This window comes from Epinephelus lanceolatus, chromosome 2 (genome assembly GCF_041903045.1).
Source record: "Epinephelus lanceolatus isolate andai-2023 chromosome 2, ASM4190304v1, whole genome shotgun sequence".
NCBI classification, from domain to species: Eukaryota; Metazoa; Chordata; class Actinopteri; order Perciformes; family Serranidae; genus Epinephelus; species Epinephelus lanceolatus.
Window position 1 is genome coordinate 44,248,594 of NC_135735.1, and position 26,235 is coordinate 44,274,828.

Here is a 26,235-nt window from a genome sequence, read left to right on the forward strand (position 1 = left end):
ACCATCAGCGGCCAATAAAGTGTTTGGCAGAAGGCGCTAGAGCTCGGCTGATCCGTGCGCTCCAGCCAGCCTGCATGCATGGGAGCAGCCTGAGCCCGTCCCCTCCTCCTCCTCATGTACATTATTACAACAAGGGAGACCCAATCAAGCACGTATCTCATCGATTCAGGCACACACAGACACACGCGCGCAGTTACACTAACACGCGCTCGCACGCGCACGCGCACACATGCATACGCATACATACTGACTGTGTGACTTGCCCTCAGCGGATTTTTCAAAGCGCTCTCGGACAAAATATCGTAGCCGCGCCAGGCAGGGCAGCGTGTGGGTGACCAGTCCCGGTCGTCACCTCCTCCTCTTCTTCCTCCTCCTCTTTCCTCCTCCGCTGTCGGTCCTGAGAATAACAAACTGAAAAAGCTGCATGTGGCTTTTTTTTCTCACCACTAACAGGACTTGCCAGAGCCGAATGGATTTTTATGAGATGGTTTCAGGCACGTTTGAGCTGGTCCACCTCTTGGCTTTGAATTGCGCGTGATTACCGGGAGGGAAAAACCTCATGGATAGCGCGGCGGAGGATCAGCCCGTAAAGTAAGTATGCATTTCCGTTCAGATCACGCTGTCAGCCCGTATATGTGCTTGTGAATGATACTGTATATGTGTGTTTTTGTTAGGCTACCATGTGTCTGCGTGTCTGCTCCTCTCTTTAGACCCATCTGCAATATGACTGACATTACGCACATTTCTAACCCAAAGCTTGTGATTAGCCTGCTCATTTGGAATGAACGGGGATAGAACGAGGCAGTGACTGACAGAAAGAGAGTGAGAGGGGTAAGAGACAGGAGAGGCAGAGAGAGAGGGGGAGATAGAGAGGGAGAGGGAGAGAGAGACAGGGAGCTACGTGACGCCTATCAGCGGCGGAGAGGTTGAACCGTAGAGGAGGCGCAGGGCTTCAGTTGTGTCAGCTCTTGATGTGTTGTCCGCTTGTTTGCGGACTTTTGACTGACGCGATCATTTGGTTTTATCCCCTCAAGCTTGCCTGTTGCAGCCTCCGACGCCAAGTAAAGAGGATCACACGGAGGCACGAGGCGCTTTTTTAAAACCTCCGTACTCTGTTTTTCTACCGCGGAGCCCCCCTCTGTTCCTGCTCCCACCGCGTCCATCCAAGTCGGAGCGGGCGAGAGAGCGACCGAGCGACGGACAGAGAGAGCAGCCAACCGGAGGAGTCACGCTGATTTTTTTCTCCCCCTCTCTTCTTCTTTTTTTATTATCTTCGCATCTGCTGGCTCTATCTCATCTGATTTCTTTTTGTGTTCGAAAACTGCACACCCTCCCCTCCTTACACACACACACCCACCCCGATCTATGTGGGAGCCCTGAGAGCGCACCCAGGGGGGGAAACTGTGTATCAAAGCTCCGCGGATCCCCCAGGCAGCCTCGAATCACCGGGGCCAGAGAAGAACTCCCTGCCGGGCCCCCGAAGCCGACATGCCGCGGAGGAAGCAGCAAGCGCCTCGGCGCGCCGCAGGTACGGACTGGCTTTGGTTTGAATGCAATTTACCTCTCTCTCTTTCTCCCTCTCTCTCTCCCCCTCTCTCTCTCTCCTTCCCTCTCTCACCCTCTCTCTATTTGCCCCCCTCCTCCTCCCCGCCTCCCTCATTCACTTACTTTTCATTAATATTTCTCTCCCCGTTAAAACATCTTTTGTTGGGTACTGCAAACAAACAAGGAGAGGGCAGACATCTAGCACTCTGTGTCTACTTTTCACAGCTCCAGTGCCCTCAACACAACTTTTACCTTTCATACTAAACATACCTTATCATTTCTGCCAGAATTCCTCCTATTATATCCACCACATACCTCTATTATAAAACCGTATTACCTTATTTCAGTATTCCAAAGATCCTCACCTCCACATTCTTTTTTTTGAAGCACAGTTAGTAAACAAGGCCATTTCTCTTGTATTAGAGCTGAAAAGATGAGTATATAACTTGATGAACACAAACATGCATCTGTAATCTTTCGGTCACTTTTCAAGCAAAAATGTCAAACATTTGTAGTTGCAGCCACTGAGATGCATCTGCGTCTCTCTGCTGTACATCACTGCAAATTGAATCTCTTTGGTTTGTTTGGAAAAAGACACCTTAGGTTTTGGAAAAGTGATTGGCATGTTTCGCAAATTTCTGATGCTTTACTGATTAATAAAGTAAATTATTCAATACCGCAAATAATATTTTAACATAGGCCTGCACATGTGTCAGGAAAAGCGGGCTTGGATGTACACAGGTGTGACCTGGTAGTTAGAGCAATCATCCCTCTCAGAGAGGTCACAGGTCAGCCTCGGTGTACCAGTGCGTGTGTCCTCGAAGAGAGTATCAGTGTGAGAGGGCTCAATGCGAAAAGCCTTTTTCTTTCATTTTTCTCTCCTCGCCTCAGAGAACTTGATCTCTCATAGGTCTCCCTTTACCTTTTTTCACTCCTTCACGGCACCTCCTTCTCCTCCACCTCCTCCTCGTAGATATTGACTGTGGAATTAAGGATGTATACCGGAGAGGTCTGGTGGAGCCCCACGGTCAGCTGACTGTAACGGAGGCCTTTAATGCTCGCTGATTTCTTTTGGGGAAGTCCGATTAACTTTAAAACGTCCCGATAAATCACAGGAGGTCGACTCTTTTAGTCACGTGTGTCTTATATGATCAGTTGTTTTTGTTTTTTCTCTGTTCTCATTGAAACATCACTCCAATATAGTCTGGGTTTGACTGCCTACCAGTGATACTGTTACACCATCGTGTTGCTGTAATATTCTCTACAAGAATCTGAAGTGTTTTGATTCACAATATTTGGTTTTAGTGACCTTGTATTTTCCAGGATATTTTATCCCACATCGTATCAGTGTGTTTTGACAGTATTCACACTGAGCTCTTCTTAGAGTTCTTTGACGTCACCTCCTATTCCATTAAGGCTTTAATATAGTAACCTATCTGAAAATTTTGAATATCCGTCTTTTCGCATCCGGGTCCAGCCTGTTTTCGTTCTCTCCTTCCCTTCAGTTTCTGGGAAAGACTTTTCTTCTAGCCTAAAGATTATTTCACAGCCTGGGGAGGGAGTGTATACTGGAAGAGAGCTTTAATGGACAATTGCCATCTTTGATTTGACGCCTGATTGATCGCCTGTCATCTGGCCGAGCCTTTGATCTGTTCATTCCCGATAAGTGTCAATAAATCACCCCCCCTCCCTCCCCTCCTTCCCTCCTACCTTCCCTCCTTCACTCACTCTGGTAGCACAGCACGGCCTGCTGAAGTCACGTCTGGCCTCACAAAGTTCTCGCCATTAACACCATCATTTAATTGCATCTTTGTATCTATTTTTCTCCCACTTTTATTAGCTTTGATTTCTTACTTTTCCCCCCTTCCTTCGCCTCAGACTTGATGAGGGTAAAGAACTGAACTCAGCGTTTATTTTATGCTCCTATTGAAGTGGAGGGAGGACTTTTGGTCTTCTCATCGGATCATTTACGAGACTAATAATTTGTGTTCATTTTCAGCTTTTGAGATTTTGAGTCAATTAAACAAACCCTTCTTTTTTTGTAGCTTTTTCCTCGCAGTTAACGTGGCTTCGAAACACTAATTACCACTCATATTTATTATAGCGAATTAATAATGATTTATGTATGACCTTTAACATTTTATTGTAAGCTATTTTACGTTAGCGCACTCCTGTTTGCAACTTTGTTACACTCTCAAGGAAATATATAGTCTCCGAATTTTGCCCACAGCCTACCAGCACATACACACACTCTAACACACATAATTACATATGTGCAGTGGTGCATGCAGAGAAGACATGCTGCAATGACTTTATAGTAGCCTACATATAAACAAGCATGCAATACTTTTCGCCGCGCACACACACACACACACACACACACATACACACACATACACACATAGAGTGGTATGAAAAATGTAACTATTAGCCTAATCGTGAGGCGGAAGACTGGTTTGCTCCATCAGAAGGGCCCGTCAGAGAGACTTTGTTTCATATTTGATTTAATTGTCTGCCCTCTGACAGCCACATTCATCAATGGCCCTAATGGTCAATCAGAGGCTGGCACAGAAAGAGAGAGAGAGAGAGAGTCTTATGTATTCTCAGCCCTGGGCCTTACTTGATCAAAATGTTTTAGCCCTAATGGACACAATGGGTGGGGGTAAAGGAATGGGTGGACGGACAGATGGATGGATGGATGGATGGACAGATGCATAGCGAGATGACTTTTTATTCAGCTGGAATGAGCGAGTGAGTGTGGCGGCAGTGAGAGCGGGAGAGAAAATGAGGCATTTATTTCTTTGATGAGCGGACGAGAACAAACACGAGGCAGGCGAAGGAGGAGTTTCATTTTAGACTATTGGCAGCTTCCTATTTTTTTTTTTTTTTACCCTCCATTCCTCCTCCTCTTCCCCACATCTTCTACTCCCCCCCCTCCCCTTGCTCACAGCTGCAAGTTATAAGGTTGAGGAGAACTGCATGGCACACAAAGAGTGATGACAAATTGATTGCGCCGTAGTGATGGCAAGAGTTATGGGAGGATGGCAAATGATAGGCCTTGATTAGGAACTTGGGAGGGGGCAGAGTACCCCCAACCTTGAGTTTCTTTTCCACACTTTTTCTCTTTTTCCTCTCTTTTATGTCTCTCTGTCCTGCACCCAGAAAATTAAGCATTCTTTAAGGGTTTGTGGTTAAGCAGCAGATATATCATACCGAGCTTCAGTGATTCATTCAACCATCAAATTTGCTCAAATGACATAAACTCGTAAATCTGGTTAAAGGTCAGTGCGTTTATTGAAAGGTTCCTTTAAATCTGCTTATTTGGAGCTTTTCATGTGGTCTTAATTGGTTATTACCCAAACAGACCATATGTAGATCCACTTGAACTTGGCTTCACAGCCAACGTTCTGCAGGGTTCTGCTAGGGTACAAGCGTAAAGGAATAACCAATTTATTTTACTTTTACACATCTCTCGCTGTCCTCTCCGTGATCCCACACACTCTTCCTCTCTCTCATCCAACAAACCCCCGCACACGCTTCCCACCCCAGCGACGGAGCGCATTCAGCCGTCTAAAAAGAGGAGTTGTTTTGCCAGCTTCATTAGCGTTCTCCTAATTAGCCGAGCTTCTGATGGATCTCTGACAGGCCTAATGATTGGAGATGACAAGCTCAGCACACTGTCACGCTCGCCAATTAGGTCTGCGACATAGTTGGATGTAATCAAGTTGATCTTACACCGTCCTCATTTGCCCCCCCACCCCCCTCTACCCAACCCCACTTCCTTTTTCAACCCCACCACAGGTGAGACTTTGGACAGTTATGGCGCTGGCGCTGTATAAGTGTGTGAGTTGGGTAGAAAGCTAATCCAGGTCGTTCCTAAAATTAGCAGTGATGATTTTTCATGGAGCAGACCGGAGGTGTTTGTTATGCCTTATAAACTTGGATCTATGGAAGTTCGCCGCCTTATTCATGTACACATGTATACGGGCGCGCACGCCACATTTTCTGACCGTAGGTATTTATTTTTTCAGTGCTCCTGACATCAGGAAAGGACAAAGCTCAGGCGAGCGGCGGGCTTTTGTCTGTGGGCTTCAAAGCCAGGCAAGACCAAACAGATCATTGTTATGGGAGAGGAAGCTTGAACATCAAACATCAAGTATATTTTTTTAACTGTATTATTTTTTTACAGCCCCAAATTCTACACGTTATATCCTCACATGTGCAACTGCAAATCTATTGTTTCTATGTAGGTTATTTCAAATGAAGGATGTTTAGCAGTAAGTAGCAGCTGCGTGGTGTTAACATAGCATCGTGTGTGTATGTCTGTGTGTGTGTGAAGGTGTATTGTTCTCCTACGAGGCCGCTGCAGATTGATGACGTTGACAGTGGTCATTATTAGCTACTCAATGACACTTTTCCAGAGTGGGAGGATTTTTCACCCGCGTTGATTTTTCAGAAACACCTATCATCAGCATGGTGTCCAAAGAGGCTAAGCATGATTTATGTAAATATTAACATCAAGACAGATCTGGTTCTGTCCAACAAGAGATAGATGGCAGCCGAGGAGGAAAAGCAGCTGATTTCTGTGATTTCTCTGCCTCTGTGTGTGTGTGTGTGTGTGTGTGTGTGTGTGTGTGTATGTCTGCCAGCGTGTGTGTGTGTGATTGATTGTAGATGAGAGCGAGAGATTAATCATGCTTGATGTGTGTTAACGTTGCACTCGCGGTGGATCTAAGTCGAGATGCAGTGGCCCATTTAAATATACTCACTCACACACACACACACAGATTCACACGAGGGAGCGGGTGCACTCCCACGTACACACAATGCAGATACACACACATTCACATTGTTGGCTCTGAATAGCAGTCTTTTTTACCAGGAAATTTGAATTTATAAAACTATAGGGCATGAGTTTATGGCACATTTTATAAGAGAAGTGTTTGTTAGAAATACATCATGTTATAATACGTTGGCGCCTTGTATCAGTGACTGTAGTCTCATCCAGTGGGCGGCAATATGATCTAATGAAATATGTCAATATAATGAAGCTTATTAACCTTGTTTAAAAAGGCCTTGATAATTGTATTAATGACTAAAAGAGTGAAAATGATTTTATAAACAGCACCTTTCACACAGCTCTTTGCATCAACCCACTGTAAGTTATAAAGTAGGCTAACAAAAATGCCCTTTTTCCGTCATCTCAGGCAGATGAGGTAAAATCATTTTGTTTATTATTTCATTGTACAACCTCTGTGTTGGTTGTATTACCCGCAACCTTTGGCTCATACTTTTAGCTCATACTTCTTCTTTTTAATAATTATGGCTTTTATATAAAATACATCATTTCGTTCAAGACTTTTTTAACCACCTTTGCTTTTTCTAGTATCCCTCTTCAACATTACAAAGCTTGTCGCCTGGAAATGACATATAAGACACGGAGGAAGAATTACTAAAGTCCTTCACTGAGAGATGAAATTCAGAGGTTATTCATCCTTGAAGTGAAAGTCGTCCACTCCAATTTCTAATGAAGTGGATGTATTTGAATAACAGCACTTCAAAGTTTTCCATCTGCAGTCCATTAATCTGAAAGGTGGTGGTCCTTTTATGCTTCTGCTCCGGCTGCTTCCCACCTCACTCAAACTATAACACATTAGCTCTTTTTTTTTTTTTTTTTTTTTTTTTTTTTTTTTTTTTTTTAAACGCTCCGATCATTCATCTGATCATTCTGGGACGTAACTGCGACCTGCTGACAGGTCTGATTGAGGAAGAATAAAAACGAGAGTTTTCTTTTAAATGAAGTGTAGTAAAAGTAAATGATTCATTAAACCTTTTTTTCTGTTAGTATGACATACTGTGATGCATGGGAAAGAACTGCGCTCACCAAACATTTATCAAAAGCAGAGTTTTTCTGGAAGTAGAAAAGAGGACAGTGCCTTAAACCTTAGTCTTTTTGTCAAATGGTTTACAACTGACTTTGAATTACAGTTTTCTTTATTGCGGCTCACTGCATTAACTTTCTCAAACGACAGCATCACATTAAGATTTTCCTGAAGACTAGTTATAAATATAAAATACGTCTCCTAATATTGTTGTCGTCCTGACGGGTGTGATGCTTTAAAAATTAGTTGCCATGACAAAATCAGATGTGTTATCAGGCTGATATTAACCATTCATGTTCGTCACCTTTTTCTCTTTTTTTCTCTTTTCAAATAGCGATTTGTTTTTCAAACCGTTCTTAGGTTGATCTTAAACAGATTGTCATATTTCTTTTATGGCAGTGGTTCCCAACTCAGGGGTCGAGACCCTCACAACTGGTTGCAAGATTAATCTATGAGGTTGCTGGAAATATTTTGGGTAAAGAAATAATACAAAGCAAAACTGATTTGGGGTATTTCTTGTGAAACACTTCCTATATAAATGAAACAATATGACTAAGGAAAGCTACTCTTTGATCAAACTGCTTCTAGATATGCGACCTGTGTTGACGGCCCAGACACTGCCTTGTAAAACGGTCTCACAAGGAAAAAAACATTGGGAAGCACAGATTTGTGTTATTCAGTTTAACCAGTGGGATAACTTGGTCAATTAAAGTTGTCCCAAATCCCAAATCTGCCTTCACCAGTCAGTCAGACTAAAACTTTCCATGTTTCCTAACTTTTGCATGTATGCTGAGCTGAAAACACTTTCAGTCTCTCAGTCCCCGCGTCCCAGTCTCAGTCCTGCTCCATGCATTACTTTGTGCAGAGTGAGTCTTTCCCAGGCAGCTAACTGACATTGTGATTAGTTATGGCCTTCTTCTGCTTTTCTCAGTGCTCCAGCCCCACTACACTCTGCCACAATGAAACAAGAGAGGGAGCGAGAGAAAAGATATAAAGTGGGAGAACTGTTGCATAGTTAAATATTCTATCATAGGGAAAGACAGAAAGGTAATGAGATTGTAAAAAAAGATTATGTGCACGGGCAAGAGAAAGTAGGAGCAAATGAAAAAGCAAGCAAGTAGACAAACGACAATCATAGAGAGAGAGACAGAGAAGAGGGAGGAAGAAAAGAGGGAGGGAGGGGAGCTCCAGCTCCCTCATCTCTTCCTCTCCCCCCTTCCCTTCCTTGAGGATAAGTGGCTGATGGTTTATAAACAGTGTTTCTTTTCCTCCCTCTCCCAGAATCTTCCGTCATGGCTCCCATTAGGTTGACAGCTGTCAATTAGAGCTCCCTTGGTCTGGCGCACTGCACTTTATTGCAGGCAGTTGATGCTGTCATTTTGCTCCCAGTTTCGCCTTGAGCGTTATCACGAGCGCTCAAACAGTCAATAGCTGATGCATCAGCAGTTATTTCTTAAATTGGCTCACAAGGCTGCATCCTTTCCTCATTTTTTTCCTCCCCCCAATTCTTCTCCCTCTCTTCTCTTTCTATCTCCTCCCTGTTCTCCTCTTCCTCCCCAAAGATTATTTTGTGAGGAGAGAGGAGCGATTGTGTCTGTAGAGGGCTGGGTGCAAAGAGTTGAAGAGAGGTTGCACAGCACAGGACACATGCATTCACACGGAAATATACCAAAGAATATGCATCTGTATCCTTTTTTAGAAAATTGGCATGAAGTTATAAACCAAACCAGCATCAGATGCAACTGAACATGTGTTTGAGGATGGCTGCACAGTGAAAAATGAACAATAAATGGATTTCCCATGATTTTTCCAATAACAAGAGTAGGAAGCGGAAGAAGAAAAAGAAAATATATAATAGAATTACTTACTTTGTTTCTCTTTGGGACATATTTGTTATATTATCCTTAACAATAAATTAGCAAACAAATCAGAAGCCTGTCTGACATAAGCTGTGAATTGTGGATTGCCAGTAAAGTTGCAAACGCTGTATGCGACGCAAAAGTATTAAATTCAGAGATATTATTTGTCACACGCTCAAACAGTATGTGAACTGAAATGCACGGTGGCATACTCTTGAGCTATGTTAAAAAGACTAGTGTGCAAGAAAGAATAATATGTAGATTAAGAGTCAAAACAAGAATTAGAAAAGGAATATGAAGAATACAAATTAAAAGACAAAAAAATAAATAAAGGCAAAAAATAAAATTAAAAAAAGATAATAAAATGTGTTTATTGGCCTGGTGTGGATGCCAGCTGCATTTTTTATTTTTTATTTTATTTTTTTGGAAAATAAAAATGTAAAACATACATCAGTAAACGTTGGGCAAAAAAAGTAAATGCTGTCCAGGGCAGTAGAATTCTATAGACTGTAAATATAGAATGAGATTCAAAATGACGGTTACTTGTTTAATTATATTAGTATTTTGTGCGAGAATAATATTCATGATCTGCTTTTTTATACATTAAAATAAATGAATAAATAAATAAATATGTTGTTAAACTATATAATAGGCTTTAAACATACCTTAGATAATACAGATCAGAGGTCATTGGTCCTATTCCAAGCAGCAGCCCCTCGCTGTGAGGTCCGATTGGCTGACGGGCCCACACCAAGGCACCCTGGGAAAACGGCTGAAACAGGAAATGGAGTGATCTCCGCACACACACACACGCTTCCTGTGCTGACACAAAGCAGATATATGTGTATTTACTGCTATCCCATAGTAAGCTCCACACCAGACCTACTGTATTATGGAATAATGTTACTGGGGTGGTCTGTGAACTGCCCACGGAATATGTCCCAAAGTCAAACAGGTCACATTCATCATCAGACCATGGATGTAAATTATGAATGACATCAAGCGGCTCTTTGGCTTCAATCATTTTAAAATGTTTGAGAGAAACTTTATAGTTGTCAGCCAAGTAGTCAGTGCTGCTCCCAACAAGACAACTCGCTTCTGTTTATGGTTAGCTTTATTTTTATAGCATGTATAGCCTGTTATACCAACTGTCATGTTCAGGAGACAGGGGATAATGTGTGAGTGTGTGTGTGTGTGTGTGTGTGTGTGTGTGTGTGTGTCTAGAAGAGGCTCATGGAGTTTAAGGAGCTGCAGGGCCAGTGGAGGACGAGACAGTATCAAGACAAGGTGTGTGTTTGTGTGTGTGTATCTTTTGAGTGTCATCTGGGCTCAGCTCCAGGTCTGGGTTTCTTCTTACCCTCAGTGGGGGTTGCCTTTATGTTGCAAAGTGTGTGTCTGTGTGCACGCTCGCACAATCAGAGCCCTTCGCTTCCCTTTCCCACGGAGGCTTTGGCTGAACCTAGACGAGACTGGCAGCCATCAGTCTCTAGTGTGTGTGTGTGTGTGTGTGTGTGTGCGCGTGTGTGACGGTGGCTATGATGAAAGGCAGGGGAGCCAGTGAGGACCCGTTTGAGGCCCTGGTAATCAGGGCCAGCCCGAGCTGACATCCTTCTCAGGCTGACAGCGCCTTCCTCTTCTCTCCTCTCTCTCACACACACACACACGCACACACACAATGGTCACCACTCAGTCACTGCCAAAAGACAGTCCAACATGCCTCTGGCCCTCCTATTCCTCCTTCTCGTTTCATGTTCTGATCAGTTTCAGATGTTGGAAATTATCCTCACCCTCTGCAGCATCACGGCCGTGTGTGTGTGCATGTGTGTAATCTGAAGGTTTAACCAAAGAATGCATCGTGTGATATGGTCTGGTCTTACAAGGGTGTGGTAGGAAACGTGTGTTTAAACCAGTGTACCCACCTCAGCGTGTGTGTTTTTGTGTCTGCTTTGCGCGTGTTCTGAAAGAGGGTTAAGAGCGAGGAGGCAGGTGAGAGAGAGAGAGACCGTCGACCGTGCTGAAAAGGGAGAGAAAAAAGTGAGAGAGAGAGACGAGAGGAGTGAGGAGGAAGGCTGTTTTATTTTATACTGCGAGGGCCTGTTGCTAATTAATGTTTCTTGGTCGGTTTCTGTCGGAGCTGAGTAATGTTTTTGATCTTTATGCCTGATAACTGCATACCTAATGAGATTTCAAAGCTGGTGGAGATGGGAGTTGCTGCTCCCTGCAATTATTGACAGATGCCTTTTCTCCGCCACTGGCTGCCGCGCCATAAATCCTTCCTCAGTAATGAGCTTGAGAAGTGCCACCCTGCCAGTGAGCTAATGAAACCGAGCAAGGGGGGCCGTCTGCGTGTGTGTGTGTGTGTGTGTGTGTGTGTGTGCATGCGTGCAAAAGAGTGCATCACACTCCTCTGACACATTTTTTTCTCTTTAAATGCACTCTGCAGATGTCAGCCACCTCGCCTGCTAGCGACAAAGAGAGAAAAGAGGCAAGAGAGAGATAGTCGATGAGGGGAAAAGGGGGGGGGGATACAAAGCAGAAGCCTCTCTGTTTCTCCACTTTATGAGAAGTTTCAGGGTGGTGCTGGAGGGTGCTCAGGTTACAGCCCCATGTTAAGGCTATTTGTCTAGGTTTGGCTGTTTTATTTGAAATGCTAGTATCTCTGTTGCAAACCGGACTGTGATTGATATCGCTGCGCCCCCCTCGCCGCTCGCCTGCCCTCGCTTCTCTCTCCTTTTCTTCTCTTTTTCCTCGATGAACTCTTCCTCTCTGTAACTCAGCCAGGGAACGCAAAGGGCTTGACAAAAAAAAAACGAAAGAAAGTGGCACGTGAAGAAAGAGAGAGTCCCAAAAAAGAGGAGAAACTGAAAAGAAAAAGCAGAATGGCCTTTTCTTTGCACCCAAACACATTCACCCAGACAGAATATCTGGCGCATGTTTGTTTGCATCGACGTGTGTTTGCGAGTTAACGCATTTATGTGGATGCATGCATGTTCGGCGCATGCTTTTGGAGGTTTCCAGAAACCAGAGGGGGAGAGCAGCGAGTAGACGAGCGCCGTCTCACTGCCAAACAGTCGATTTCCCCCTCTCATCGTCCACACCATACATCACAGACCCACCCTTCTCTCCTGACACAATGACGTGTGTCATTTATCAAACAGGGCCTTGCCAGGGCCTCACATGTGTGTGGGAGCGTATAGCGGTGTGTGCGTACGCAGTTGTGTGTGTTTACAAGCACATATGTGTGTTTCAGTGTGTAGGGCAGTCCTTCCTTCTGTCTCTGAGGCCCCCCCCCCCCCCCCCCCCCCCCCCCCCTCCAGGGAAGGAGGAAGGGAGTGAGGGATGAAGAGTGAGAAAGGGAGAGAGAATCAGAGAGTTGGGGATTATTGGTATTGAATGAGTGAGTGAGTGTGTGAGAAGTTGGGGGAGTTGTGGAGGAAATCAGCCGGACTAGTTTCACTAATGTTTTGGCCCGGCTACTTTCCATATCCCCTACGGGTGGTCGGGAGAAAAACAGTGTCTGCATGTAATATTGATATAGCAACTTTAAATAGTATTTTACACACAATTACTCACATTTCACATCATAAATAAGTATAGATTGTAAATCATAGGTCCATTAATCTCCTTGATGCATGTGCAGGCATGCATTTGTGTTTGTGTGTCAATAACAATCTGTGTATGTCTCTCTCCCATGCTCATGTGTCTTGGGGGTTGCTTGCAGGCGTGTATCAGTCACAATGTCTTATCTAACACACATGCACACACACGCATACACACACACACACACACACAAACTCACAACTGTGCGCAAGTCTCTCCCATGGGTTCGGGCAGTGCAGTCTCTCTCTCTCTTCACTTCTCCCTGATTCAAAGGGAGGCCTTATAGAAGATGGATGCACCTTAAAAAAAGAGTCTGTTGATGGATATGAATCTGGCCCTGCCATTCATCACTGCTATATTATTTAGACTGGATCGCTACAGAGCTGTAACCTGAGCTACAGCTACGAGTGTGTTTGTGTGTGTGTGAGGACACGGCAGGTGAAGGAGGGGGACGGGGGTGGAAGGAGGAGGGGACAGTCATGGTCTCAACAAAGGGAGGGAAAGAGGAATAACAGTGAAGTGAGGTGAAGAAGTGACCGAAATTGTGCAGCAAATAAAACTCAAAAGAGAGTAATTAAAGGTTGAAACACCCGTAAGGGTCCTGAAAGGTCAAAGGTTGGTGTTGCTGATGGATGTTAAAAGATACTTCTCTTCTATCTGTCCTCTCTGTAGGTGATGCACACAAATATTCAGATGAAGGAATATTTTTAAACCTTTTTCATGATCCAAACTATTGTAATTTTTCTATTAATGTATTTTCATTATGGATGTGTTAGGCCCTGTTCACGTGTTTACACATATTTTTGAAAATGGATGTTTTTTCCATTTTGTTTTAGAAAATAATTCTATCCACATGAACTTCTTTTAACAAATTATCTCCGTCCACGCTAGAATGTAAAAACATCTCCAAATGCTCGCTGCCGTGTGCCTCATCACAAGGGTAGTTAAGCGTAAAGGGTAACAATACCTTTTTCAAAACACCAACTGGAGATCCCATCACTGGTGGTTACTGTTCGATATAAGGACAAAGACATAACGAAAACATACACGAGTGGAGCTCTTGACATGCAAAAGGTTTCCCTCCAATCCACATCAGCAACAGTCCCACTCTGGAAAGTGTCCTACCATCTGCTGGTTTGGTGGGGTCTGATCCAGCACTGTTTCTGGTGGACTTAAATCCACAGATGTTGAGGTGGAGCGAAAACACTGGGTGTGGCAGATGCCTTTGTTCGTCTGTGGAATGGTGCAGCGATACTAAGTTAAAGTGTAAAGTAGTAGACCGCCATTGTTGTTGTTGTTGTTGTTTCTAGTGTATGCTCATAAAGCAACAGCAGGCATACACGACTTGAGGAGATGACGGCGTTGCCCCATTTTATATCTGGGGTAAAATCTGGAGTTTTAAGAAAATCCGCACCTGAGAAGGCCTTTTTTTGTAGTGACCTAAAATTCCGTTTGTGTGTGGATGAGAGGCCAAAATGTAGGGGAAAATATTCGTTTATAAAAATATCTGTGTACGTGAAGACAAGGCCTTAGAGGGAAACTCTAAATCTGTTTCCAGGTGCTGGAGAGTACTACTGCATATGTGAACAAAGTTGTATAAAGCTCTCTGTGGCTCTAGAGGGAGTTGCGTAAAGCCTTGGGGCTCAAGACTATATCTTTGTTGTTAGAAAGAAGTGAGCTTACAGACCTATGTAGCTGCTTCTCATCTCTGCTCAAGGCTAGCAACATTAGCTGCTACTTGCATAACCAACTTTGATTTTTTAAATAATTTTTAAATGTCCACTGCGAGTCTTACAATGTTATAGGAGCACATCGCTGTGTTGGTGGAGTACTCTGGGGTAGAGAACTGGATACCATGTTCCAAGATGACGCCTAAGTCATTCAAATGGTAGTTACATGCCAAAAAAGTTTTCAGCCTTCCTCAGGCTTCTGCATTTTTGGGCCCCTAGAGCACTCAAATCACTGTCTTCCTGCAACTGAGCTGGCTGGTGCCCTGCTGGCTTCCCATACACATGTATGGCAAAGATAATTTTTTTGGACATAACGAATCAAATTATGATAGTACAAACTGTTAGACCTATTTTGTGATGCTCAGAAAAATGCTAATTTTAAAGCAGCGTCTTTATTGTTTTTGGGCCGTTCTGTGTCACATGACCAGCATTTCAGACTGTAGCCAATGCGTCAAAACCGTTTCACTGCTCAGTGCTGTTTCTGGAGGCAATCATGCATTCCTTTAATTATAGTCTAAAGGTCTAAAGGAGGCGATGTAGTGTCTAAAAACACAAATATCTTAAGTCTTGGCAGATTTAAGATGACAGGAATGTCCTCTTGACTCCAAAAGTGCTGACTTTGTTAATCACTGCAACTCACTGCTTATTTGTTTGGAAATACAGTATGACAGAACACATTGAGTGGTGTGTTCAGTGTCATTACTGTGTATTTCCTCTGATTGTGGCCAATTATGTTCATCGATGATTCCGATTTTCTAACGGCAATTCATACAGTCAAAATACTGCAATAGCTTGATTAAGTTTAGACATGTCTTCAAATGTACTGTCCTAAATTAGAAAATTAACATAGTGGCTCATTGACTAAGATTGTCATTCTATGGATGATTGGTAATAATCATTTGAGGATTTGCAGCTTTGGCAAAGCCACCCTCACCCTAACCACAGTGCCTAATAACTATTTGTCTACCAGTGCGCATGAGGCAGCCATGTAGCAAGCATGCTAACTGTGGCAGATAATTATACTGAAGAAAAAACATGAAGGCCTCAGTGCACACACATCATTGTAAACAGCAGATCCCACGCTTTTTCATCCACAACAAGAGTTGGAACCCAGTTTACACAGATACTCCTTGTCAACCCTGCATGTGCATGTAGTCGATAACACATGTTGCGTTTGTGTGTTACAATGTTCAATACTTGGACACAGTCAGTGAATAGGTGGCCTATGATTATTGCTGGGAAAAGGTTGTAACACTTAAATAACATTAATACTTTACCGAGAGAGTTTCAGGGGATGAAAGGAACATGGGGAAGAAAATACCTATTGAGACAGGGTGTCATTTTCTCCACAATTTTTGTGTGTATTGAATATTTAAAAACACAAATTTAGAATTCATAATAAAAAATGCCATTTGTGTCATTAGCATGTTTGCATGCACTGCTGCAAAACCTTAAACTAAGGGCTTTTACGGAGACAGAGATGGAGCCCTCTGTCTGTACTCTACAGACGAAGCTTACAGATTCGGAGGGAATGGAGCAGTTCCACTGGAGATCGAAGGAGCATTGTAGCGTAGTACTATAGTGAACTATAGTGAAAAGAATTCTCAGTCCACATCGGTATGTATATAATGGCCACACAGACCATTGCTGTCTGCAACGCTGCCTCTGTTTAAAAGTACAATATTGTAACCTCCTCCACCATGAATCCATGCTTAAACAAGACGAGATGTTAAAGTAAAGAAGGAAAAAAGAGTGAAGGAACAACAACAAACTCTATGGCTTCTTCTCAAAACTCCTTCCACTTGCCTGTAGCCGTTTTAAATAAGAACAGTTACATTAAGGGTTTTTTGGTATGTTCCATCTTTCCCTCCCCTCCATCTCTTTCACTCTTCCCAGGTTTCTATAGCGCCAAGGCAGACATGGTGATTTATTGTGGCCATCCATCTCTGGTACTCATCCATCACCGGCCGGTTGCTAGGCGATCATGGCAGCAGCTGTTTGCTTTTGAGTTCAACAGAGGGGCCGTCAGTCAGCGGCGGCAGGTGAAAAGCATTACGAACGCGCTGTTGTCACGCCGAATAATTAATCAAAGGCGGGAAAGATAATTAAAAAGATATGACCCTTGCTGGTACTTGGTCCTGGGTTTGCCTAGGGAGGAAGGGGAGGAGGGGAAAATAGAAAAGGTGAGAGGAAGAGGACTCTTTCTTTGTCGCTGCTTCTTTGCAGTATCATGCTCAAATGGTTCTTTAAGATTCTACCTTCTTTCTAACAAGTATTTGATGACTGCAGCTTCGGACCCCTCCTCTTCCTCCCTCAAACACTCGTGGAGGAGTGGAATGAGTGAGTGCTGATAAAACAGGCTCTCCTGTTAGTCAGTGGCACTACTCCATTTAATTAGGAGGAGATGGGCTGGAAAAAGGAGAGAAAGGATTTTTTTTAAAGGCCTGGCAGAGAGAATGAGGGAGCTCTTAAAACTGGTGTGGATTCATTGTCACCTCCAGTTGCACTTGCAGCTATATGCAGATACCAAAGTGAGCTGTAACCACCTGCTCTGTCAATGTTTCAAGGATTATTTTTGGCATTTTCAGTTCTTTGGACAGTTTTACCATGAGGGAACTGATGGCAGTGTGCACAACGGGTTTGTGCTCCTCTTTGCAATTTTGTTATCCTTGCATAAAGACAATAAAGTTCATGCATCTTGAAACAAACAGGAGAAGAAAAGCGAGAATGAAGTGACAGAAGTTTGATATCTAAAGCTGGATAGACATTTCAACTGAATTGCTTTGCAGACAACGTCATAAGTCCCCACCTCACACTTTTCTGACAATGTGATGGAAGCAGGCAGGAGGTGAGAAAGCCAACAGGGTTTTAACTCCTCTCTGAAGTTCTCATTCTTTTCAATTATATATATGTGTACACACACACACACACACACACACACACACACATCTACTGACCAAAAGTGTCATCCTTTTCACCGTTTTCTAAAAAAACAGTTGTGACTGCAGGCTTTTCACCCCACAACATCACTAAACTCTTTTGGCATCCGATGTGGTTAGACAACATGCTAACTACTTAGAACTATTTTGTTTTGGACATACTTGAATCTTCATAATTCCTCTTTGTTGCCTTTAATTCCTGTCTCTTATCAAGGACACTTTGAGCCAGACTTCCTTCCTAAAATCCTTCCTATGTTGACTGATGTTTTTTATCTAAATGTGCGCGTTCAGGTTTCTTGTTATTTGTTTCCAAAAAGATTACAGATCTTTCTCTAGCCCTTGTTTGGTCCAAGACATCTAACGTTACATTATGATACATAAAAAAATTGGGACAGGTCCAACCTATTATCACTAAACAGACTGCGATTGTAACCAGATCAGTTCTTATTGGCTCTGATTATTATTCTGGCTGGACAGAATTACGACATGACCGTATACTATAATGCCTTGCAGTTTGCCTCAGTGATTTACATTCATATTGCCGTTAGCTATCTAACGTTAGCCTATATAATTAGCTGGCACACAACTAAGTCATAACAACGATTAAGCTACAGAGGCTGGAACGTGCTATCACTCACCAATACTGCAGTTGGCACCCTGTTTCTCTACACCATCATGAGGATTACTTCTTACTAACATTTATGGTCCAAATTGACGTGGGGTGTCTCAACAGAGATATTGCTGACTAACGTTAGCCAAATGAAGTGCAGCTGTTTACTTAGTTTATTGTCGAACAAAGTAACAAGTAGGACCTAGCAGTAAATGATGACGGCCCAAATTTACAAAAATATGGTGAGTAGCGCCACCTCCTGACAATATTAGGAAACATTATTTCACATTAGCCCTCCTGAATATTATTAAATATCAATAACTATTTGAGGTTTGTTTGGTTATTGATAATGAAATACATGTACACAACAGGTAGCTTTAGCTATCTTGGCCCCAACAAGTCCTTAAGTTGAGTTATGTGCAACTGCTGGACAGATCTGTATGGAGACCAATAATGAGACACGCGAACGTGCACTTTTAGATAAAGAACCTAATTCAACATCACATAATGTGTGTTTTTTAATTTGATGGAAGGATTTTTCAGTCAAAGTTGAAATCACAAAGATATGATGGGTTACAGCAACATATTCTCATAGAATGGTTTGTATAATATCCATGAAAAATGCATGTCCAACAGTTTGTATGATATCCTACAAGTAAGCGGCTCGTGAATGACTTTACATCCATTCAATGTACAGTTACGTAATTAACGTTAAGTAACAGAGGTTAGTTTTAGGCAAGTAAAGTCACTGTGGTTGGGTTTCGGAAAACAAACACAGTGAGGAGGTACTGTAAAATGACTCAAAGTTCACTGAAAGTTCTCACTGTTCAAAACACATCATGGGAAAGTTTTGTGACCCATCCACCACCCCAACCTGCCTCCTTACAAGACTGTGAAGGACTGCTTCCTTGTTTTACTCCTGTCAGTGTGTTGGTCAGGTGATTGCAGCCTTTCAAAACACGTGGGATATGCATAAATTTGGTTGCATTACTTATTGAAGGAAAATATCTGAACAGTTTGTGAGAACAGCCTGGTTATAGTGTGAATTGCCGTGCCATCCCCATTGACTCCAGTAGAAGTGGCACAAAACTCTGGCTCCAATGCAAAATTTGAATGCTGTTATTGATGACACAACCTTTCAACCTTTTGTTTTTTGCAGTTTTCCTTATCACAGATAAAAAAATGTATATTATTCCATTGAATATCATGCTGTCTATGTATCCTTTTTACAATGGGAATAATTCTAAGATTCCCTATATCGATAGTTGTGATGTCACATCAAGCTATATTTTTAAAGTAGTTTATATACTTAAAGACTGAAGATTCTAAATCAAATGACTTGTTGTGTTTGTCATAAGTCTGTTCTTACATTTTTCTAGTGTGCATGAGTGTGTTTGTGTGTGTGTCTGTGTTCGTGTCCATACTTTGCTTACACACTCATCTTAGCCGTCATATGTGCATTTATATCAGTGATGAAGTATCAGACAGGACCTCTATTCTTCTCCTCTGTGTCACATCTTTGATCTCCCAAACTGGGTCCCCATGTGTTTTGACGTCCCTCATTTTCTCACCACCATTTATTATCTGGAGTTTATACAGAGCTAGCACTCCGGTGGAACCAAACGTTCTGTACACACAACAAGCTGGGCTTTGAGACATAACAACAGCATGGGAGAGAAATACACAGACGGGGAGAAGCAGGCAGACAGACAAACAGACAGACAAACAGACTAACAGGACGACACAAAGTGATTATCTTGTGTGTCACAGATCAGACTCATTTAAGGATGTCTGGAATGGTTCTGCTGCACAAACAGATAATTTATATTTTCCTGTTTTTTCCATCTTTCTTTCATTTCTTTTTTTTTTAATATGCATTTTTCTAAATTATCAATATTAGCTTGAAACATGAGATGCTGTCTAACAGACTGAGTCCCAGAGATGCATGCAATATCTGTAGACTAGGCAACAAACGATGTATCTGTAAACACAAATAGATTTTTTAGATTTTAGATTTTAGACTTCATTCTTTGATTGTTATTGTTAATTAGCAGGAAATTAAAGGTGTGATTCACCCCAAAAAATGTTTGTATCAATAACTAACCAGGATTTACTTTGAATGCCAGATATAAATAGCTGCTCTATCAGCACAGAACTTCTGTTACATTGAGCATGTTACTTTAAAAGAGTGTTGTATTAGGGGTTGTTTGTAGCCTTATTGGTGCTAGGCTAGCTAGTGTTTGTCTGTCTGTCTGTCTGTCTGTCTGTCTATCTTCTAGAGTTTGTCAGAGTCATAAGTCTCTCTTAAAGGAGTAGTGGGGTTTTTCAGGGGGCTGAAGTGGAATGTGATATTCATAAATATGTTTTTATTAGTGTATTATCACCTGAAATTAAGAGTCATTGTGTTTTTGTTAGCTTAGGATGAGCCCTTCATACCTACATAGGAGGTTCATGGCATGAATGCATCGGTTGGAGAGAAAAAGATCCTTTAAAGGAAAAAAGTAGAAAGTGTCTCCCAACAATGGACCAGAAACAGAATCATCTGTCAAATGGCCAAGGAATATGCTGTCATAAAGTGTCATGTTAAAAGACTGAGAAAGTCTTGCTGTGGTCCAAGAAAGGACTGCTAAAGCCACAAAATGCATACTTCTCTGTCTAACTAGCACTCTAACATTGTCAGCACCGAGTTTCAGATAGAGACACTGAATAGGCAACAGATAAAAAAGAAGTAACCACCATAACATTTTCACTGGTCTTCATGCTGCTTTCTGCTATTTACTAACCTGTTTTATGGGCCATTGTGATGTCGTATGCAACACACCAGGCATGCTTGTCTATTGTAGAGAAGTGTGCACAGCTCTGGTCTACTGGCAATGGTAAAGGAGTCTACCACCTATTTGTAACAGGTTTTCTGGCAAAAATGTGCATGCACACGTTAATTGTGGTGGAAAGGGGGAACAATATTTGCCCCTTTTCTGGCATGAGCATCTGTAACTTATGCAACTCTTTGTCATCTCAGCTACAAAGTCCGTCCATCTCCATCCAAACAGTGCTTGACTGTCATTCCAAATTAGTCGACACCAAGTTTGAAAGAGAGACTGAATAAGTTACAAAAATAAAAAAGTAATGAATGTAACAATTATTCTGGCCTCCATGCTGCTTTCTACTGTTTACTTACCTGTTTTACAGCCATTTTGTGACATCAAATATGACACACTATTAAAAAAAGGCATACTTGTCTACTTGAAATGGGACAGGAGTCCATTGCTTATTTCTAGCGGGTTTTCACAAATTTAAAAAACTCATAGATATGCGTTAAATTTGGTGGGAAAAGGATGTTAAAAGAACCTGGTGGGGAGGTGTGTGAGTAAAAAACAGAATGAAGGAAAAGTTATAATTCAGTATTATAAGAAGAACTGTTATAGAGATTCTAAGGAATGACCAATGTGCTATTCTAATTTCTACCCTGTCTTATTAACTGGTAAATAACTTCTTTAGCACAACATTCATAAGTTTATAAAATTATCTGCATACCTTGTCATGTTGAAGGTGTCTCATATTTTAATCCAAAAACAAATGTCTGAAAAGGAAGTGCAGTGTAGATGGTGGAAAGACATGGGGACGGACAGGAAGACTCAACAGACTGACAGATACTTACCCAGGTAGGATACAGAGGGAGACAGTGTAAGGAAGACATGTAGCTATAGGACTACACAGACCAGGGGAAGGGAGACAGAGAGAGCAGTAGAGGGGGAAGCAGCAAACACAGCAGTCAGTCAGCATTTAACATTTTTGCTTTCTACCTTTTCTGCCACTCTTCCAGGAATGATTTAGCCTCAAGCCTTGCCCCAGGTTATATCCAGTCTCACTGAACTCTGTCTCTCCGTCACACACACACACACACACACTCACACACACGCACACACACACATTCTATCTTGTAAACATCACACAACCCAGCGACATAAATGAAAGTCTCTGTTTTGATTGAACTAAATGAAAGAACACAGGCTATTTAAAAGCACATTGGCATGCAGAATCACGAGCAATTCACAATTGGGGAAACAGAGAAAGGAGGGGTGTGAAAGTGTGTGTATATGTGCGTGCCTTTCATTAGCACTGATAAACCCAGTCAATAGACACTTGATTGGTTAACATGTAGCTATTGATTCATCGACCATTACAAGCTTGAGTGTTAAACGCCTCCCCATACACAGCAACAACTGCTACTGTAGGAGTGGAATCTACTCTGAAACACTTCATGCTCATTTCTGAAGGTCTGAAAAAAGACTACATTCACAGTGATGTTTTACTTTTAATCTGACTTTTAAATTCTTTCCTCTCCTAATTTATAAAAACCCCACTGTGTTTTATTATTTCTAGAGAGGTCAAACCCAGAATGAAATATTATGTGTACGAAGACCGGTTTCATGAAACTGATGAATCTATGAATTGATGAGCGTTCCCGGGTGGGGGGGGGTCACACTGATGCAATTGCCCCCAGTGAATATAATTGAATGCCGACGTTACTGTCTTTAAAAGTAAGATTTAGGGGGATTTGGTTGCATCTAATAATAAGGACTGCAGATTGTAGCCAGCTTAAACTTCTTCTTGCAATACCTTCAGTGTTCTTTTGTTCAGGAGGTGTTTACTAGGAACCGAGTTATCCACAGAGGTCTCCTCCTCTCCTAAACAAACACACCAGGTGATTTAAACCGGTAGAAACACTAAAAAAAGTAGTTTCACTTCACACATCAGTATTTCATCAATGCTGTTCTGCATGTCGGTCACCACACTTGCTAATGTGTGCTCACTTTTTTTCTCCGGTAACTTAAGATGCAGAAGTTCAGGAGGTTTTTAATGGGTGCTGAATTGTCCACAGAGGTCTCTTCCTCTCCGAAACAAACTGCCCTGGTGATTTAAACCAGTAAAAACACTAAATAAAGTAGTGTCATGTTCTTACTATGGCGGCCATTGTGAAAACGCAAATGGCCCTATCTGGAGCCAGTGAGTGGTTTATCCATTTTCTGCCATTGTAGTAACATGGTGTTGAACATGACAATCTCCAAAAACAAGGACCTATTCCCTATGTAGATAAAAATGGCTCATTCTATGGTAAAAAAAAACAAAAACCTACAACAATTCTTATTTTCAGGTGAATATAAAGAAAATATAGTTACTACATTACATTTATGCCAATATATCCCCTTAAATCCTACACACTGGACCTTTAAGAGGCCGTGGTGCACTTTTTTTGTTAGCCTAAGGCATCAGTTTGCATTAACTATGTCAGCATAGCTTGTCATGAGGGTGGCTACATAATGCTCCAAATTTGGGCTTAATTTTGGTGAGAGAAAAACTGGCATGGCGATTTTCAAAGGGGTCAATTTGAACTCTAACCTTAAGAAATACCAATGAAAATGGGTACTATGGGTACCGATGAGTCTCCCCTAAACTTCAGAGAGCTTTTTCCCAGTAAATGTTTGTTCCTTACAATCAATGTACTCCTTCAAATAAGGCTGTATTTGTCTTTTTAAGGAAAATGACAACCAGTCTACTTGAAGGACAATAAATCACCTAGCATTAATAAATACATAACTCGTTAAAACAGCATTTTTGTAGAACTCAAAATGTGGACTGTACCTGTATTAGTCTATACACTTAAGGTAATTAGTAATATTACCTGTAGAATTAGAAACCAAAGTATATCAGTATGTGATTCCTTAGCTCTCATATTGATATAGTTTTCAACTAGCCTATATACTACAACTGTATACATTCCTGAAGTCATGCTCTTGGCTTGGATGTGCCAGCTCAAGATTTTCAGTGGCCCCATCTGACCATCCCTATAAAAAAAATTCTGGGGGCACCACTGCATTCCTGAACTCTTATCAGTCATGATTTAAAAGAAAACAATGTGTGTTAAATAACTCCCCTGTGCCGTATGGGCTTCATTTCACTTGGCTGTCTGTGTATGAGTCGTCACCACATGACTTAAGCCAAAGCAACCATTACATATCTCAGCCAAGAATTTCAGCAATTAAGACTGATGGATTCATCCACTCTGACTTCCATCACAGGAGGCTAAAGCTGTGTTACTCTGAAATGAAATAGAAATGAGATATCCATAATTTGAAAAATTCAAAAATGATTGCTGGTCTCAAAGCTAAACTCACTGTGAAATGTTATTGAAATTATGGAGCATCTCGAGGCTTTAACTTACAAGCTGCTAACTTCATAGGGGATGTAAATATTTGTATATTAAAATTAATGAGCACTGACTATGAGATAGTTTTGTTTGGTAGTGCACAAAGCATAAAATTAAAAATACTTGGAGCACTCTTTGAAAGATAGAAGCTCTGTCAAACCATGTTTCTTCTTTTCCATTAAATTAAATTCAGCGTTTGAATGAAATGTCTCATTCATCACCATCTGCAACATCAGATGCTAGAATACAGCACAAAGCGAATTATGTGATTTCTTCACATCCCTTCATTTTGAGCTCATTCAAAGAACCCAAAATTGTCTCCTTTTGGTGCTTGTGCATTTTTAAAAAGCTGTCCGGTCAAATTTGTCAGCATCTCACTAGATAAATGCGACCCATTGTTTTGTTCCCAGTGCCCAGGGTGATGGGGTACAAGTGTAGCTTTGTGTGGTGCATGATTTTCTTTTTCTCTCACACAGATAATGTGATCAAGTCTGGAAAATACTCCTATACTCTTGTAGTCGAGGTATTTTTAGCTAAACGCCACGAGATGGGGGGCTTTTGTTAAAAGAGCAATGTGGCCGCAGGATTCGGTCTCTAATTAGAAACACACACAAGGGTTCAATGAAGTTTTCCAAATAAACCTGGATTTGAACTGAGTTTTATAAACAGCACTTTTGCTGCGACATGTCAGAGTAACAGTGTATGTGTGTGTGTGTGAGACATAGAAAAAAGTGTCACTTCCTGTCAAAGAGGAAACAACGTTACACATAGTCCTGACAAGACGTTATGGATTCCACCGGCCTGATACAAAACCAGCACACACACACACACACACACATGCAAACACACATCTTGCTGACAGAGAGTGCTTGCATGTGTGTGTATGTGTGTGTGTGTGTGTGTGTGTGTGTGTGTGTGTGTGTGCGTGTGTGCGTGTGTGTGGGAGTTACGCTGTAAATCACACTAATCAATTGTGGCCTGTGTCAAGGCATGCCAGACATAGCGAACGGTCTGTTTTACATTGAGGAGATGTGTGTGTACGTGTTTGTGCATATGTGTATGCGTGCAGCTGTCACATGATGTCCTGCACGCAGCTGTCACAAATCACAGTTATGTGTCTCCAGCACCACAGTTACTGTATGTATCCTGTTGGTGTGTGTGTGTAAGTTGTACAAGGCTGGAACATGGAAAATTTTCATGACATGACATGGTGCAGTGGTGAAATGGTTGGATAAAGAAGGCGCTGACTTGGTCACACACATCCACATGTACAGTCTGGAGAACATGATGTCAGCTTTTTTTCATGTTTTAACATCCAGTCAACATCTGTAAATCATCATTAAGGGTTTAGTTACTTGCTCAAGGCAGAAAGTTTATTGGGATTTAATAGCAGATATTTAAAAAAAAAAATGAAAATATTACTTTAATTTACTTCAGAAGTTTTCTTTATCATGTGAACTGTATTAAATAGCAGCAAAGTCCACACCAGGTGTGCACCACACATCTGTTTTCCACAAACTGTAAATACAGTAACATTCTCAAGCTGCACTTAAAAACTACATGGATAAGTATGTATGTACTGTATCAGTATGTATTTGGCTTAATTTGTCCTTTATTATTATTTATAATACTTATTATTCTATTTAATTTTTATTTATTTATTTTTTTACCGGAAACTGTAGTATCTATAGTTGGTAAGTGGGCATTTAAATGGTAAAATGTGGGGGGAAAAAAAACAAAACAAAAAGTTTCGCGGGTATGTTCAGACGTGCTGCTCAAAGTTAGTTGCATGTTTTGGTCGCCACAAATATTTATCTTTTGTAGTTATTCAATATTAGCAAATATGGCATAAAATAAGTTTT

The 26,235-nt window shown here is 41.7% G+C and overlaps 1 protein-coding gene across 1 annotated transcript in view; it reads left to right on the forward strand.

Moving 5' to 3' along the window:
- The first annotated feature begins 85 nt into the window (after positions 1-85).
- The window catches only part of tshz3b (teashirt zinc finger homeobox 3b), a 49,616-nt gene continuing 23,466 nt past the window's right edge, over positions 86-26,235 (forward strand). Inside the window, exons 1-2 of the mRNA XM_033620697.2 lie at positions 86-591; positions 1,035-1,528. Of these exons, the coding sequence (XP_033476588.1) occupies positions 1,489-1,528 (40 nt within the window). The 5' untranslated portion in view covers positions 86-591; positions 1,035-1,488. The remainder of the gene's footprint in view (positions 592-1,034; positions 1,529-26,235) is intronic.